This window comes from Lepidochelys kempii, chromosome 3, assembly GCF_965140265.1.
Source record: "Lepidochelys kempii isolate rLepKem1 chromosome 3, rLepKem1.hap2, whole genome shotgun sequence".
Classification (NCBI taxonomy): domain Eukaryota; kingdom Metazoa; phylum Chordata; order Testudines; family Cheloniidae; genus Lepidochelys; species Lepidochelys kempii.
In genome coordinates, this window is record NC_133258.1 from 175,270,094 (window position 1) to 175,288,187 (window position 18,094).

At 42.8% G+C, this 18,094-nt stretch overlaps 1 protein-coding gene across 1 annotated transcript in view; it reads right to left on the reverse strand.

Moving 5' to 3' along the window:
• Positions 1-11,487: 11,487 nt before the first annotated feature.
• Positions 11,488-18,094, reverse strand: part of LOC140909564 (uncharacterized) — a 48,409-nt gene continuing 41,802 nt past the window's right edge. Inside the window, exons 3-5 of the mRNA XM_073339134.1 lie at positions 14,375-14,608; positions 13,537-13,872; positions 11,488-11,864 (exon numbers count right to left, since the gene is read on the reverse strand). Of these exons, the coding sequence (XP_073195235.1) occupies positions 11,655-11,864; positions 13,537-13,872; positions 14,375-14,590 (762 nt within the window). The 5' untranslated portion in view covers positions 14,591-14,608 and the 3' untranslated portion in view covers positions 11,488-11,654. The remainder of the gene's footprint in view (positions 11,865-13,536; positions 13,873-14,374; positions 14,609-18,094) is intronic.

Sequence of the window (18,094 nt, forward strand, 5' to 3'; positions counted from 1 at the left end):
TCATTTAATTTCATATCTCATTCCTTTTATTTCAGCCCTGTGGTTGTTGCTATGTGTTTGTATTTTGAAGGATCCACAGGGTTTTTTGTATTTGTTTGGTTCAGTTGCCAAGAGCTTTGGCAGGGGTAAAGCACTATTTATTTTGTTATTTTCAAGATTTCTGTCTATTTGTACAGCCCTTATCACCAGAGTGTACCATCACCCCGCAAATGTTAATAATTTATCCCCACAACACCCATGTGGAATAGGGGTGTATTATTTTTCCCTCTGTAAAATAGGGATAGAAACATTAAGTGATTTGACAGGAATTGAACCCAGGCACTTGAGTGCTAGTTTAGTGCTTTAATCACTTGGCCATCCTTTGCTTTCCAGAGAGAAGTGATTGTTTCTTCTCCCCTTGTCCCTGCCAGTTATCAGGTCTAACCACCTCCCACATCCATCGCTCTGGGATGATGGATTGGTCTTTCACACTCAGATTAACAGCAATGGAAATTAGTGGCAGTGCTGGCTACTTGGGCACCTCATCTCCTGATGCAGACTCCAGCACCACAACTCCAGCGACTAGTCTCATTCTGCCTTGGATGGCGAGGGCTATGCAACGGCACTCGTCATTTCTTACGCTCGTTGTAAAGATCTTTGCCTTCATTTTGACAGAGGATTTTCTTCCTGTTTGGCCTGGTAAAAGAACAAAAGAAGTCTAAGGTACCCATCCTGTAGTCACCTATAGGCAGCTCACCTATAGGCAGCTCTGGCTGTTTCTGCTCTGCCACAGTCAATGAACAGCTTGGCCCCAGTCCATGAGAGAAGCCTCTTACGTGACTGCCCAGAAAAATTACCTCAAGGTTCCCCTCTTCACATTGATCTAGGCTGTCATTTGTCAGCCAAACTGCCTTACAAGCCTGACAAACAAGTAGATTCTTCAGAGACTTCCTTAACTAGCCCCTAGGTGAGTTTCAAGAACACTCTTCCGCACCCACAGAAAGTCATCTTCTTCCAGATGCTATTCCTATAGTCAAAATGCCTCCAGATATCCTTCCCTGAAGTAGAAGGACAGGAAGAGAAAATACCAGTTCTCAGTCTCTCTCCTGGTGTTTGAGAATAGCAAAGATATACAAAGGCTTCCTGTTGATCTCTCTGCCTCTTGCTTTGTGTCCACTGACTGACAGGAAGTTATTGAACTTTACAAACCATGGGCCACTGATCAGCTGATGACGTGCATTGTCTGCACACAAGTGGAACCTCAAACTCCAACCTTCTCAGAATGTTAGGAGGATGAGCTTTGGATTCAAACTCAGCCCCAAACCTTTTCTTGCAGTTTTAGCGCTACCCTGGATCCAAATAAAAAGAAGCAATTGTTGCAGTTCCAATGTGACAAACATCAGGAGAACAAATAATCTTGCTAGATTTCTTCCATCTTTTGGGTTGAAATCTGTGAGAGAATCTTGTGCTCTTGTGAATTTTGTGCTCTTCAGTACTAATCTAAAACATTAACCCTAAATATCAACCTTCACCTAATCATGGCCTGAACACCAGGTTTCTTAGCCCATCTCTGCTACAGTAGCTATCAAATAGCATTTAGACAATTTGTTACATCAGGTCCCCTCCACACTTCAAACAGAATATACATTTACCACATAACATGCAGTGTTACAAAATCTTGAGCTGGTAAGCAAAGAGGACAAAGGCTTGTCACTTCCAGCCCAAATTCAAAGTGTTCTGACACCTAGCAAGGCTGAGTGTTTGCCATCCAGGTAGAATTCAGAAGATAACCCTTTTCACCAGTCAATTGATACAGAAGCTCTGCATCTCCCTGGTCTTCTTTCCTTGTCTGGATGTTGTCCTTACAGCATTGTCAGGGCCAGCATGGAGAACACAGGTTAGTGAGCTTCTTCACTGTATTTATTTGTTGCCCAGAAACAATTAATGTTTTCTTAAGTGTGGGCTCTTCCTAGGCATACTCTGCAGGAATCACAGGAGGAGGCTGACAGTGGATACCAGCTGACTGAGCTGGGCAATGCCCTTTGGAACACTGGATGGTAAAGACTTCTTTAATCGTAATCTGTCCCACAGACTGCTACCACAGTAAAACCAAGCTGGGGTAATACAAGGCCCCAGTACCCTTTTAAGCAGAACAGAATCTGAAACAGCCCACAACATGATTCTGCACAGGGCAACATACAGCTGCATCATCTTCAGAGTCAACTGATCCAAAATTCTCAGTGTGGCTTGGCAGGCTCAACCTGGACAACATATCCATGAAGCTTGGTCCTTAGTTTATTGTGGCCTTGGTGAGCCACTACATCTCTGTTCTGATTGCTGCACCACAGTGATATCATGGGCTGGGGAGTCTCATGATACCCCACTACGAGAGGCTGGAAAATAGAAGCACTTGATCAAACTGCTGTTAAAGTAGATGAAAGGACTGGGTTCCAGATTTGGGGCAGGAGAGTAAGCAGGCAGGCAGTAGAAAGAGAGAGTACAGTGGGCCAAGAAAGATCAAGCAGAACAGACACTTCATTTTAAATAGGGGAGTAACTCTTCTCCTCCTGCCACCCTTGATGCCCTGGTATTGTCATTGGCTCTCTTCCGCCTCTAGGTGCATTCCATACACACTATATAATCCCTGCTTAAAAGGTTAGCTGATCTAGGAATGTAGGTGTTTGAGAGGAGCCTTCAGTTCCAAATCCAGGATGTCCCATGGAATCAAGCACAGTGAGGATGCAGGAGAACTTTCTTTTATTCACTGTAATGGACTTTAAACAATAGAAATAAGGTGGAACAACTTCTCTAGGCTAGTAGAAATATTCAACTATTCTCCCCTCCAACAGACAATGGACTGTCCCCTGAAACTTCTCAAGATAAACTTCAAGCTTACTAGAGGCCAGACAAAAAAAAATGTTTCTTTAACCTTGTATGACTGGAGCCATTGGTTAAGCCAACCTCACAAATTTCTAAGCACCCTCATGCCTTGGGCAAGTTATGTATTTTGAGGTATAAGTAAAAACCTCCCATCCTCCTCCACCCCCACCATCACCCATTAGGGTAGGCATGCAAATTTTGTACTTTGGCTGGTAAGTTTCCATAACAATTTTGCAGCTTTGGTTTAAGCCATAGACAAATTGTTGTCTGGACCCCATCCTGCTCTCTGCTTCTATAAGATAACATACCATCTGAAACAATCTTCTAAATGATCTGCCTTAGACCACGTACCATCTTATTTTTAGAGACCTTTGGTTAGAAAGCCATCCAGGAGACACCGTTCATTGCCTACTGACAAAGGGTGAGATTTTCAAAGGGTTAAAGGAAGTGAGATACCCATATCTCACTAAAATGTAATGAAATTTGGGTACCTACCTTCCTTCGGATCCTCTGGAAATCATAGTTGATAAACCTGTTTATATCAAAATAGAGCCTCTTTTGCCACTTCGGACTGACAGCCCAATTACGTGTAGAGGTCAAACACCACTCCTCTTTGATATCGCGTTGGAAGCAGCACAGGGTTGAGGACTAAGGTGAGTGCTGCAGTAAACCCGCGAAATCAGATTACACCTTCTGATTTTGTATTTAATTGCGATAAAAGGACTCCTCACATTTTAAAAAAACATACCTAAAACCAAAGCCCTCAATTACGGAGTGCAGATGTTAGCAAGAGAGAATGACTGTTGAAGATATATCTGAATCCAATGCAGTGATTCAGAAGCTCCAAAAGAGGGCACCCTGAGACAATTTAAATGTTAGTAATTCCCTCTGCCTTTGAATCATTCCCCCCTGTACATTTGTGTAAATCTTGGCACTGGACTAGCACCTTTCAGCAGAGTATCCCAGCATAATTTATCGACACTAATGAATTAACCTTTACCATGTTTCTGATGTAGTAGGTATTAGTCCCAATTTACACATGGTGAAACATGAGAATCGAGTTAATCAGACTAGGCCATGGGGCTCACATAAGCTTGGATCCAGTAGAGCACTTAAGCACATGTTTAAGTACCCAAATAGTCCCATTGAAGTCCATGGGACTACTCTTGGCCTTAAAGTTAAGCACTTGCCTATGTCCTTTGCAGAATAAGGGCCATCAGCAACTACTCAGGTTCAGTGAGACCAAAAGCCAGAGCACTGATAAAGAGAATCATTACTTTTGTTATATTTTTTAAGACTCTAAACAGGTTTCTTAAGATTAAGCCAGTTAGGCCTTAGCAACCCTGCTTTCTCATTTCCATCCAAACAAATACTCTTCCATATAAATCACAGAATACAAATTATTTATGACAACAGTACACACATACTCTCTGTAATTAGGGAAGAGAATTCAATATATTGGGATTTAAATGGAGGGGCATCCTCAGAGTGAGGCTAAGTCCATTGGTAGGCTCACTACTCATAAGAGTGAAGTTACTGACATGGGCAAGTGTTTGCAGCACCAGGCCCTAATATTTCTAGCAGCAAGGCCCTGATTGTCCACTTACAGAAAGTGAGAGATGTGCTACCAGGAAAATTCTGCTCTCAGTTATATGAGGGTAAATCAGCAGTAACTTCTGTAGCTTCAATTACAGCAGTACAAACGAGCGCAGAATCTGATTCCACGTGAACCACAAGTCATAGTGGAATCCGATGACATTTAAACTAGAAGGCAGGATCTAGAATCATTATTCTCCAACACAATTATATTTAATTGTTTTTATAAATCCAAATGGTTTAAAAACTCTCCTCCCCATCCCCCAAATGAGAATGATTACAGTACACTTGGAGCTTAGGAAAGTTCTTATGCTACGAACAACCACTGTCCACCATCCCCTCTCCCTCATCCCCCCAGACATTGGGAAGTTCCTATACTGTGAACAAACAATGTTACGTAAACACACACGTGCTAAAGACATTAGTACTGGCACTTGAACTATTTATCAGGTGACCAAGAGAAAGCATCCAATCAGGACTAATAAGAGCAATAGTTTTAGTACTCCCTACTTAAGTAGAGAAATTGCACCTGATCATTCCCTTCTATTTGTCTGCAAGCACAGGCTGCCTGCAGAAATAGCAGCGAGTAAGAACAAGGAGGACAGAAGATTTGTCATCGTTATTTTGTGGCTCTCTAACCAACCTCCATACCTGTTGTGCACACAGAGAAATCAGCAGCAAAGATGCTATTAACCATCCTAAAATTAAAGACAATCAAGTATCACACACATCCCACAAATAAAGGCAGGCAAACAGTTCTCCACACTCTATTGCTCCTCCAGATCACTTAACCTAAGGGGTATATGAGGTAAGGGTGCCTCTAAAAGTAGGTCACTCTTACCTGTTCTGTACAGAATACAGCACCTGAGAGCAAACAGAAGATGCACCTATAGTTAGGAGCCCTGGATAAAGGGCAATACACTCAATCAATACTCTCCAGGTTACTAAGTTAAGTGCTTTCCCTCTTTCTCCCCTTGTCCTCCCATGCACAGGGGATCAGACCACCTACCTCTGCAGCTTGTTGAAGCCTCCCAAGACAGAGATAGTAGCAGGTATCCCCTTCTTCTCCCTAATAGAGACAGGCAACAACCTCCCCTCAACTATAATTCTGTCCAGTTGCCTCTCCTCTATCTTCCCCTAAAAACTGCTGCTGCTGCTCCCTGGTAAGGGGTGGAGCTTTTTGTTAGATATGTGATGATATAATCAAATGATGTAGACCTCTGAGATGTTCACTGGGTCAGAGGATCACACATGATCTGGCTGAGGTATAGCTATGTCTGACAGAAGCCTGAGGTCTTTTCAAACCCCTGGCATTGACTAGCAAGAAAATGAAACTACTTAAAGAGACACTGTCAGATTAAAACCATGGGTTGTTTTTTAAAATTCCTGTGTAATAAGTTTATATTCTTTAAAGTACAAGATTTTAAAATATTTGATTTCCTTTCTACTATTAATGCTGATTGCTTGCTTTTTGTATTTCACCCAGCTGGGACAAATAAAATGGAGAGGTATCACTTTTATTCTTAGCTAAACTTTCACTTTGGGGCTTACTTGTCCTAGCACTCCCTCAAAAAAAAAAAAAGTACTGGAATTAAGATTACAAAATGGGAACATTTCAGCTGGGCTTTGCAAAACCTTGTATATACAATAGTTCATCTTAAGTTCAAAATGTAGCTTAGGGGGATCGAAGCTCAGGCAAACTCCTTGTTAAGAGAGCTGGCATTTGAGCTTCATGAAACAGCTCAGCTTTAATTAATATTTTTTTTAAAAAAAACCTTTCCAGACTATTTCTGTGCAAAGAGTGGCTTGAAAATGAAACCTTATGGAAATTGATTGTGAGGGCTGAAAGGATTAAGCAGCTGGGATTCATTTCTGCAGCAGAAATCTGGGGAAACGTAAGATCCCTCCCACACACACATGCAGTCACACACAAATTTTAATTCGTACGTAGGCACCTAATTTAGGTCATTTCTTGTGCTCTGCTTCAGCATAGAACTTCTGCCTAGAGTAATAATTAAATAGTAAATAATAATAACAGCCTACCCTATTCCCCTCCTGCCTGGATTCCTGCTGCAGATATAAAGAAATAGCACATGTATCCTTACCCCTGAGCCTCAAAATTGGGATTTATATCAAGATCAAAACTTTTCTGGTGTTTCAGTTGAAGTTGAGTCTGAAATTTCAGCTCAGTGTAGAGGTAGGGGACAGCCGACAGATCCAAGTTTTCCAAAGTGAGGGGATTGTTCAGATCTTTAGGGTTTTGCTTCAGGCTGGTAACACCAGGTGCATTTCACTAATTAAAACAAAATCTGGCACAAAACCATCTCCATTGTGATATCTTTTTTTATTTAGAATAATTTGCCCTTCCCACAAAAAGAGTTCTTTTAATTTTGTTTCCAATGTCTTATCCTCTTTATTTAGCTGGCTGTTAAGGACAAAATCCTCTTCTCAGACAGACCCAGCCCTGTTTCTCTCAGGTTCCTGCAGATCTCCGCTTACTAGCAGGCCAGTGATTTCTACTGCCTCTTGACTGTGGTGCTGCATACCTGGCTCTGAGGGAATTTGGGAATAAAGCAGTGAGAAAGTTGGTGTTGTCTGACAAACGTTTTTGTTGAGTTCAGTACTGCCAATGTCAAGCATTCAGAAATAATGAGACAGACCTCAAAATGGTGGGAATCATCATGCTTTTTTCTTTTTAATAATTAATTTTGTGCTTTTTTTATTGGCTGTCCAATTTGTGAGGCTTTAGGGCACAATGACATCGTGTTTTCCAGCTTTTCTTTGCAGATGTAAGCAGGGTCTGAATGAATTCTCCCCTGACAGCTAGCTGGGAGGGGAAGAGACTTTAGGTGTGTTCATGTAAATACAGTTTGCTCCTGCTCTGCTTAGATATCCAGCAGATAGAGTGGTGTGTTGCTCAAAGTAATCAACTTTGGCTGGTGTTGGGTTACAGATCACTTTAGTACTGAATGCAGGGGTAGTGAAATGCTGTTACCAATGTTGTCATTATTGTATGAATAAAGGGGAGCAGAACTGCGCTTAACCTGTCCCAGATAAGGGGGTCATTCTCAGCTGAAAGCCATGGGCTTGAATGCCAGACCCCTGTGAAAGTAAGAGGGGTGGGGGACAGGTGTCCTAGCCAGGAGGTGTGGATTCCCCCCCTGTTCAAAGAAAGGGCTAAATAGGCTTTATTAGGAGCCTCTTTATTATTTTAAAGGCTCAATCAGAGCTGAAATCAGTTGTGGGGGGACTGCGTTTCTGCCCAGCCTGTAAGACCTGAAAATTGCTAAGAGAATGATGTGCAGAGGTCGCAGTAGAGATGCAGGTGGCAGCAGAAGGTGACTGACAGTCGGCTGGCGAGCGAGTGGCTGGTGAGGCAGTGAGCAGAAGGAGTGGCTGGTGAGGCAGTGAGGAACCACAGCTGGAGGTTATCCAAATTTCACTTACAATTTGCACTTATCCACTTATAATTTATACTTATCCAAATTTCAAACCAGATCACTTGAAATTTGGTCGAGGTTCACCAAAACGTTTGAAAATGTCATTGGAGCTTCAAGTCAAGCCAGTCTGAATGTTGGTCTCCTTAGGAGACAATATTTCAGAAATCTTCTTGGGAGAACTGGCCTTGCACTTGATAAATGCTCGTAGTGTGGCACAGATCTGGGGTATGTGTGACTCTGGGCTAAGCTCACTGTGCCTCATTTTAGTTGCCATACACAGCAGTCTACGTAAGTATATTTAGCAAGGCAAAGGCACTCAGAACAGCATCCTAACAGAGATGAAGTATTGGAGAAGCACAGTGATGTGTGCCCATATCATCTAACAATCCTTTTCTTCCATAGACAGTGGTTTGACTATTGTGCACAAGACATTCAAATGCTTGGAGGACTGGTTTCCCCAGCCTGAGTATATTGAAAGTGCACAAAGCAAAGCATGTGAATGATACAGGAAGGCTTTAACGAAGTAGGTTACGGTAGCAGCAATGCAGAACAAAAGATGCCTCATAATGAAAGAGCTCAGTTCCCTCATAATGGATATGAAAATGAAGTAATATAGGAACAATGCAAGCTGGTTGCGCACAGGCAAAAGCCCCGGAGCTCCTCATCAAACCGTAGGGGAAAGCTGTTTGTGATATTGCATGTTTATGTTCTTGGTGCTCCCAGTCACAGACTCCTCGGCCCAGCACGGCCCAGTCCTTTTTGCCTGTGCCACTTTATAGCGCCACCACTGTAACCCACCTTCAGGTGGGGCAGGGACTGTCCATTATATTTGTCTGGTGCCTAGCACAATCGGGCATGAGCTGGTGGTGGCCTTTAGGTGCTACCGCAGTGTACAGGTGAAATAATAATAAATTCCAATCATTCGTGTTCTGCTATATTATTAATAATGTTGGTTGTGGTAGTGCCTAGGAGCATGGACAGTCATGGACCAGGTCCCCGTTGTGCTTGGCTGTGTGCAAACACAGAACAAAGATCTAGCGCAACTGTTGTTTGAACAGACAGAATCCGTTAGGCATTGCTCGTGTCTGATTGACGGTAGGACAGCCCACTGCTCATTGTGCTTGTTGGTACCCCTCAGACGTTCTTCTCTTGAAAGCTTCTCTTCTAGTAGAAGGCCTTATTACTGCTTCACCCAGATTTCCCCACACGTTGCTATTGCCTGGCAACATTCTGACACAAAGGAGTAACAGGCAGCGTAGCTCCACTGACCTCTCTGAATGGGTCCTGCTGACACATCAGCTCCATCTTCTTATGCTGCCACTCTCTTTATTTTTCATTGTGGTAGGTCAGCCTAGTTAACTTGACCTTTAGCTGCATCTCTTCCCACTCAATATCATCTGGTCCCAGGGGACCCTTGTTTGGCTGCCCCGGATCTTCCCACTTACTGAACTCTCCCCCATGGATGTCTATTCCTGCTCCCAAAAGCCCATTTATGACAGTCGTCTGAAGCCTCAGATAACTTACAGAATAAAGCCTATGGAGGAAAGTTAATATCGCTCTTGTCACACAAGATTTAGGCACAGAGAAAGAAAAAAACTTTGTGAAGTTGGTTTCTCAAACAATAGTTTCCATTTCACAAGGATCCCACTCTCCCATCCACAGAAAGTTCAAACCCAAACCAAACTAACTGTAGAAACAATTTCACTGATGTCATGATACCATAGTCACTATCTCCCTGTTGCTACAGTAACTCAGCTGTGTTGCCAAGGTCCTTTGACTCTTGTGCTACCTGTCCTCCTAAGTACTACGTCTCTCATGTTGCATGGAATGTATGTCTCATCTGTCAATGGGACACATCCCACTAAAATCCTCATTTTCCCCCTTTCAGCTCCATGGCACTTTTAGCCACCACCATCCCAGGCTATTGGAGACAGGTAATTACACTTATAAAGTGTTTACATTTGTGTTTGCACTAATAATTTTTAATCTCTTCACTTCTGGCTTAATAACACAGTTTGATTATCAACAGCCATTCAAATTCCTCTGTCAGTCCAACCTATTTTAAAAATATGTACAAACATCCAATCAACTCCTAAGCTATCACAGATATGCAGAAAGCTGTTAGGAAGTTCACATTGGAAACACGGTGGCATTACAGAACTACAGAGGGGAACCCCTATATAGGGGTCTTCTAGTGGACTTGATTTGGTGTCTCCACACTGATGCTGATAGAAATATCTGTAATCTAAAGGGTTCTCAGGCTGATTGGATTTTACACAAGTGATATCCCAGCTGCTTGACTTTCTGCAAAATATCAGTTACAGTTGTAAACTAGAATTGCACTGGAGTAAATATGGCTCTCCCTGGCCAACATCAGAGATGGCACCTGTCAACCAGAACAGCTATCTTAGTCAGCAGCCTCCCCATGCTGCCAAGGATTCCAGATACAGTGTGGCTGAATTCAACTATGGCTAATTGCTGCATTACAGAGGAACCACAAAGTATGGCAGGTGAGTATCCTAAAATCTCTTGTATGGAGTGAGCCAACTGTCATCTAACCTTGGAAAAGAGGAAATCTAGCAATAAAACCGTTGGCCCTTATTTTATTTGGATTAGTTACCTGAACTCACATATGTTGGTTGTGTCAGACAGCCTCAGCTTACTTACCATGTCAAGCCTCCTCTCAGGAAGATCATGCCATGGATCATTCAATTTACTGCAGATCTCTGCACACATACAAGCTAGAGGATCCTATTTGTGATCTTCCACTATTTTGAAAATATAGAGCTGTAGATCTGGCTGTGGGATGACTTTGGAGATCTGTACTCTTTCTGTGGTGGGTCAGTGTTTATCCAATAGCTAGACCTGGGTCTGAGATAGATTTACGTCCAGGGACATGGTTCAAGGGGCTTGCTCTAGTTGCCATGCATAGCATGGGTTCTGTATGGAAACAGAATGCCATTTGAATACACACTGAATATCATCCTGTCCAGGATCAAGCATATCAGAAGCACACTCAGGAATATGTTTGAATTACACCCATATCATCCCCTAAAACTTTGACTTGAACAGCTCTTTAGATGTTGGGATTGAGGTATCCAAAAATGCTCATTAAGTTGTTTCCCCATCATGTACACAATATCATATGCAGACCTTGCAGGAAAAACAAGGACTAGCTCCTAAATCTTCCTTTATGGGTCCTGAGTCTATAGCGATCTCAGCAGTCACCAGAACTTGGCTGCAACAAATGTGAGTGCTTGTTAGTGAAAATGAGCCACCCATTCTCAAAAGAAATAGGGTGTGGACCTAAAGGGCGTGGCACATCCCAGCTAGGAACAAGTAAACCCTCTCACTGAGAAAACACCAAGAGTAAATAACCACATGGGCCCCCTTCCATACAGCTGCACAGAAACAATGTTCATAGCCAAGCCGCTATCTTCCTCCAGGGAGGTGAGAATAAATGGACAAAGACACATTCCAAAGCGATTTCTATTACATGTATCTTTATTAGTATAGGTGAATGTGACAGAATTATGCTGAATATGTTAATGGAAGAACATGTAATTGAACAACGATATTCAGCTGCAATATTCAAAAGGAATAAGTTAAACTTGCACAAGTTAGAGCATTGTGTATGTAATGATAGTAGAAATGCTAGGTGAAGCGCGGGTGGGATAATGGAGATGGGGAGCAGGAAAAGTGGGGAAAAAGTCAGGACAGATCAGCATCTGTTTCAGCTGTAGCAAATGTGCTGTTGCTTTAGCAACATTTTTTCTTATTTTTGTAATCCTGGAAAATCTTCTTGAAAATGAAATAGAGCACAACGGCAAAGCAAAACAGGTAGTGTTTTATAACAAAATAGAAAGCCAGCTCCCTCACTGTGTAAATGAGGTGTATAAAGATGAAGCAGTATAGAAACAAGGTATACTGGTTCTGGGGCCGGAGTAGGTCATAGAGTCCTTGGCCAAACTGTGGAAAAAGGAAGAGAGATGCATGACATTGCAAGACTGCATTCTGCACACTACTTTGTACAGATCCTGTTGCTCAGCACACCCAGTCCTTTTGGTCTGTACTGGATGTAGCCCATGCTCTGTGTGAGCTCATAGTCACATATTAATTCATTTTTCAATAACCAAAAGCTCAATCATATGTACTTACACAGCCCTTATGTGGGAATGGTTAGGCTTTATGTTAATATAGGAATTGGCAGTTTCTTTCTTTGACTGAGCCTGAAAGAGGCCAATATACACTGGGCCTGATTCTGATCTCATTTATACTGGTAATTCCATTAGTGTTACTGTTGCTTAACACCAGTGTAAGTGAGATCACATCCCTCCTGCTGTACTTGTTGCCAAACTATACACACAGAAGGTGTTACCGGTAACTTTAAAATCTCTGGGTTTGTACAGCACCTTGCCAAGTGTGGTCCTCCATCCTAACTGAGGCTCCTAAACTCTACTGCCATACAAATAATAGATAATAATGCAAACACTTCTATCTATCTTGTGCTAACTAACAGCACAAAGCCTGCAAGAAACGCTAAAGATACATATACATCTTACCATAGACGACATAGGAATAGACAGCCTGATACTTCTCTTACTCACACCAGTAACCAACCATTGAAAGTGAGAGGAGAAATAGCTCAGAGACAGCAACAGTGATCAGGAAAACCCCCTCAACTGAGATTTGCAAGAGGCACATCTTCTAAACCTTTCTGACTCTGTCAAAAAATTATCTCCTTTAGACTGGACATCTGGTAACAATGGACCAAATCCTACAAACCCTTGACTATGTGATTTCAACAGGGCTACTTCTGTGAGCAAGGGGTTGCAAAATCTGGCCCATCGTCCAAATTTTTATGGGCTTGGTGAACAGATCTCTACCTGCCTTCACAACTGTTTGCTCTGATATACTTGTGGCTTGGTCATCTAACTGTGCCTCAGGAAATCTCTCAGAAACTACTCTAGCAATAAGAAAAGGAGTACTTGTGGCACCTTAGAGACTAACCAATTTATTTGAGCATGAGCTTTCGTGAGCTACAGCTCACTTCATCTAGCAATAAGTCCTCTTTGACCTCTTCCATTATAGAGGCAGGTAAACCAAGGCAGGCCCTCAACGTTTTGCTGCCCAGGGTGGCAAACATTTTCGGTGCCCCCCTTCGTGGCTGAGTAACACAAACACTTAAACAAGGGCTGAGCCATGTAACATGCCCCTCATGTTGATTTGGTGCCCTCCAGAAACTGGCACCCCAGTCAGCTGTCCCTAAAGCTGGCCACGAGTTAATCAGTAGAACCATCAGTAAGATCCATTACTCTGGTGAATTCATCATTTTGAAAACATTCCTTCTATGTTTTTCTTAAGCCCATTGAACTTTACCCAATAAACTTAATTTGCAAGTTAAAATTACTTTAACAGCTCTTTTTAATTTTATCACAGTCTTAGGGGACGGTTCTTAGGGGAATCAATATCTTGACTTCTCTGTGAGCAACAGTGTGAGCTGCAGGGATCACATTCTCAGGTCTAATGTAAAAGCAGGATGAAAATGTTCTTGAATACTCAAAGGAATGAGGCTTTATGGAAGTGTGGAAATAGTTTCCCTCTCTGTCATTCCCAGCGTTTTTTTCCCATCCCCACTTACTGATCTGGGTGTTGCCTGTTGACGTAGCTGCTCCATAGTCTTCTCATGCTGCCGTTGCTTTTCATTGTCTTCCTGTTTGTGTTTCAGCCTGGTCAGTGCAGAATCCCACCTCATCTTCTCCAGCTCGAGATCAGTGGCTGTGATGCGCCTGCTGCATGGCTGTTCCAACTCCTCCAAATTGCTGATCTCACCCATGCTGTTGAATCCTTCTGGCTGCAAAGCATCAGCTTCTCTCTTTGCCCTGTTCTCCAAATGGACTGCTTGCCTCTTACCATCCAAGCCCTCTGTCATATCATCTGGGAAGTATGATGATGTTGGGGTACCTCTGGAAGCATCCTGGTACAAATTGGGAGTAGGTATCAATTCATATTTAAGCTGATATAAGAGACCTAATCAGGCTTTGATGGGACAGATTTGGTCTCATGTACCTAAAACTTTGGGCAATTAAATATTCACATATTGACTATAATATCCTATAATATCCACCAGTTTCCTTTGAAAAGGTATTTTATAGAGTTGGTTGGGAATTTTCTGTTGAATTTTTTTTTCCAACAGAAAATACAATTTCTGCAAAATCAAAATTTTTCTATAGGAAAATCTAAATGAACTATTTTGTTGAGGTCAGATTGAGCCAAATCAGAACATCCTGATTCATTGAACCAAATCAAAATGTCAGTTCAATATTAATCTATGTCCATCCAAGCTGCTGCCTCATGAGAGAGGTGCCTCAGATCTCCCATGCTCCCACTCTCCTTCAGGGGCTGAGCTCCCTGGCTGGATGACATCTCCCATTATACACCATGATCTTACCTCTGGCTGAATTTTCACTTCCACTTACCATCTTCTCATGCTGCTGCTGCTTCTTGTTATCTTTATACTCAGCTATCTGCACAGTAAATTCAAACCCTGTCTGCATCTCCTTTAATGCTATACCAGCTTGGTCTGAATACTCCGACCCCTCCAGGTTGCTGAGCCGCTCCAAATCGGCTTGTGTCTCCTGGTCTTTAACATGCAGAGACTCTGTCTCAACATGGGAGACATCTGATGATGTCATGGTATCTCTGGGGGTGTCCTGGCACAGATTGGGGAAAAGCATAGATGTACTTTTAAGCACGTAACCCCTAAGAAGCCAAGGGACAGATTTTGAAAGATATTTAAGCACCTGCAAATGCAGATAGATGCCTAGTGGGATTTTCAGAAGACACATGGTGCCTAACTCCCATTGAAACCACTGAGAATTAGGCACCTAGACAATTCTGAAAATCCCACTAGGGACCTATCTGCATCTTTAAGCACCCAAATACCTTTAAAAATCTGGTCCCAAACAGTATACAGGGATGAGGTGGAAATATGACACCATCCTTTTCTACACCAACCAATAGATTTGGCTGGGGCCCGGAAGGAGGTATGCTGCATCATCATATGGCATAGCACAATACACTCCCTGGAGCTCTGGGAAGGATAAATTCTCTTTTCTGGAGGTACAATCCATTGTGGAGACCCCACAGAACAAAGCAGCCCCCCACGGCCCCAAACACAGACCAGTGCTCGCAAGATGCAATCTGCCGCTAGTCAGGGTCAAAAGCATCCTTTCAACTGACTTTTCTGAAATAAAAGTGCAACCTGTCTCTTATCCCAAGCTACACAGTATTTAGTTAGAGATTTTATAAAGGAGGCATGAGTCACAAAAGTCATCTTTATAAGAGAAGATTTAGACAGGAAACAAAACACATTCGCTAATGCTCCTGAGCTACATGATTGCCTAAAGCTGATGAAGAAGGTAAGGAAAACTGAAGAATTACCATAGTTGATTCAGGCACAAAAGTGGTGGAGGAGACTAGACTAAACATTAGAGACATACACAGCAGTCTGTTTCACAAGTCCCCCATGCAGAAAATTCAACCCCAGCTGCTCCGACAGACCCACACCATTAAAACCCAAACCAAGCTACTTTTCCAAACTGCCACAGTGATGTCATGACATGCCACACCCTGCTGACATCATAATCACCTTGTTGCCACAACATATTACGTGCTTGCTGTTGCTAAGTGTCTGAACTGTCACAATACCTGTCCTCCCACATCCTCACGATTATCACTGATATAAATCTTTAGGTTTGGAGAGCAAGAAAAGGTCCATTGGTTAGGGCATCAGCCTGGGTCTTGGGAAACCCAGGTTCAATCTCTGCTCTGCTACAGACTTTCCTGTGTAACCTTGCACAAGTCACTTAGTGTCTCGATGCCTTTGTTTCCCATCTATAAAATAGGGATGATGGTACTTCACAGGCATGCTGTGAACATAAATACCTTAACAGAGTGGGAGGTGCTCAGCTACTATAGTGATGGGGGGCTTAGAAGTACTTCAGATAAAACACGGTTTGTGTTCTGTGTGTACTGGGGCATGGGCAAAAGGAGTATGAGCCTCCAAATTTGGCCTATGTATTATTATTAGCATTTATAAGGCACCTATCATCATGGTATTTGTCACGTATGTGTCATGTAAATAAACAGTGGGCTTGATTCTTCATAGCCCAGTACCTTGTGTAGTCATTTATACCACAGCAATGTGAGTGTGTCTCATTGGTACGTGATGTGTGGAGAGCAGGATCGTAGATGAGAAAGACATTAAATTATTGAGACCATCCCCGACATATCAATTATCCAGGGTAGTGTCAGTTTATGTCTGGATTTTCAAATCCCAGGCTGCTACACCCACCCTGATACATGAGTGGATAGAATTCCATTTTTAGCTTTGAATGAGAATTTTCAACACTGTTTTTAAGTGCTTTTTCTAAAGATCTTATTACTTTGGCAGGTGCACCAGCACTAGGTATTTGTATACTCCGAAGCTGTGCAAGTGGAGAAACAGGGAGCCCCAGAAGGTTTATGGGAGTAGCGTGTGCCTTCTGAGTCAGTAGTGCAGGAGCCCTGGAGCAATTTTTACAGCGGGGGTGCTCATGATGAAAACCATGAAAACCATGTATTAGGTGTTTGTTATTACTACTTCAAGCCAGGGGGTGCAGTAGCACCCCTAGTTCCAGCACCACTGCAATGGTGGAACAGAGATGTGTGGCACCCATTGGGCTTTTTCCAGTTAAGTTTCTTGCATCCCTGATGGCTACTGGAGAAATAGCAGTGCCTTACATTTACTCCAATTCTCAAGATGTCCTCCTGAAAGGATCTTCCTGTAAATCTTATGGAAGAGCCATAAAAGGACTTGACATCCCTGCTCAGGGACCAAGTGCTGCGGTGCTTTAGGGAGAAATCCATTTAATATTATATGTATGTTTTTGCTGAATGATTGCATCGGTAGATAGGAGGCATGGGATGCTGTTTGCTCAGCAGGCATTACAGTGATACACATGTAATAAACCTCTCATCTGCTACTTGCCAAACTGCAACCTCCCTCCCTCAAACTTTTGTGGCCAGAGCAAGTAAGGTGCTGAGCAGCCTCAACTCCAAATGGTTTTAGAGGGACCTGGATGGTGGTCAGCACCTCACAGGGCCTTGTCCTTCGTTTATTTTTTTTATATTGGCTTCCAAATTCAAACCAGAGAGGAAGTTAAAGCCACTTCCTTCCACCCCCAAAAGTGGAGGCTGCTATTTCCTTCATCTAGTCATCTCTTTTGCTTTGCTTTTCTCCTCGCCTGCTGTCAGCTGGCCTGCAGAACTGAGGTTAGCAGTTAGCAGGCAGCTACACTCTGTGATGCTGTCATTGCTCTGAAGTTACTGACACAGTTTCCAAGATGATGCTTTCTTTTACTTCCTTCTTTGCTATATGACAGGTTTCAGAGTAGCAGCCGTGTTAGTCTGTATTCGCAAAAAGAAAAGGAGTACTTGTGGCACCTTAGAGACTAACCAATTTATTTGAGCATAAGCTTTCGTGAGGTAAAGCTCACTTCATCGGATGCATAAAGTGGAAAGTACAGTGAGGAGATTTTATATATTCACAGACCATGAAAAAATATACATTGTAAGGAGAGTGATCACTTAAGATGAGCTATTACCAGCAGGAGAGTGGGGTGGGGGGAGAGAAAACCTTTTGAAGTGATACTCAAGGTGGGCCATTTCCAGCACATTTCCAGGAGTTAACAAGAACATCTGAGGAACAGTGGGGGGGTCGGGGGGGGGAATAAACAAGGGGAAATAGTTTCACTTAGTATAATGATTCAACCGCTCCCAGTCTCTATTCAAGCCTAAGTTAATTGTATCCAGTTTGCAGATTAATTCCAATTCAGCAGTCTCTCGTTGGAGTCTGTTTTCGAAGTTTTTTGTTGAAGGATACTCACTTTGAGATCAGAAATCGAGTGACCAGGACCGAATGGCTAGGCAGCAGTTCTGCGGAAAAGGACCCAGGGGTGACAGTGGACGAGAAGCTGGATATGAGTCAACAGTGTGCCCTTGTTGTCAAGAAGGCCAATGGCATTTTGGGATGTATAAGTAGGGGCATAGCCAGCAGATCGAGGGACGTGATCGTTCCCCTCTATTCGACATTGGTGAGGCCTCATCTGGAGTACTGTGTCCAGTTTTGGGCCCCATACTACAAGAAGGATGTGGAT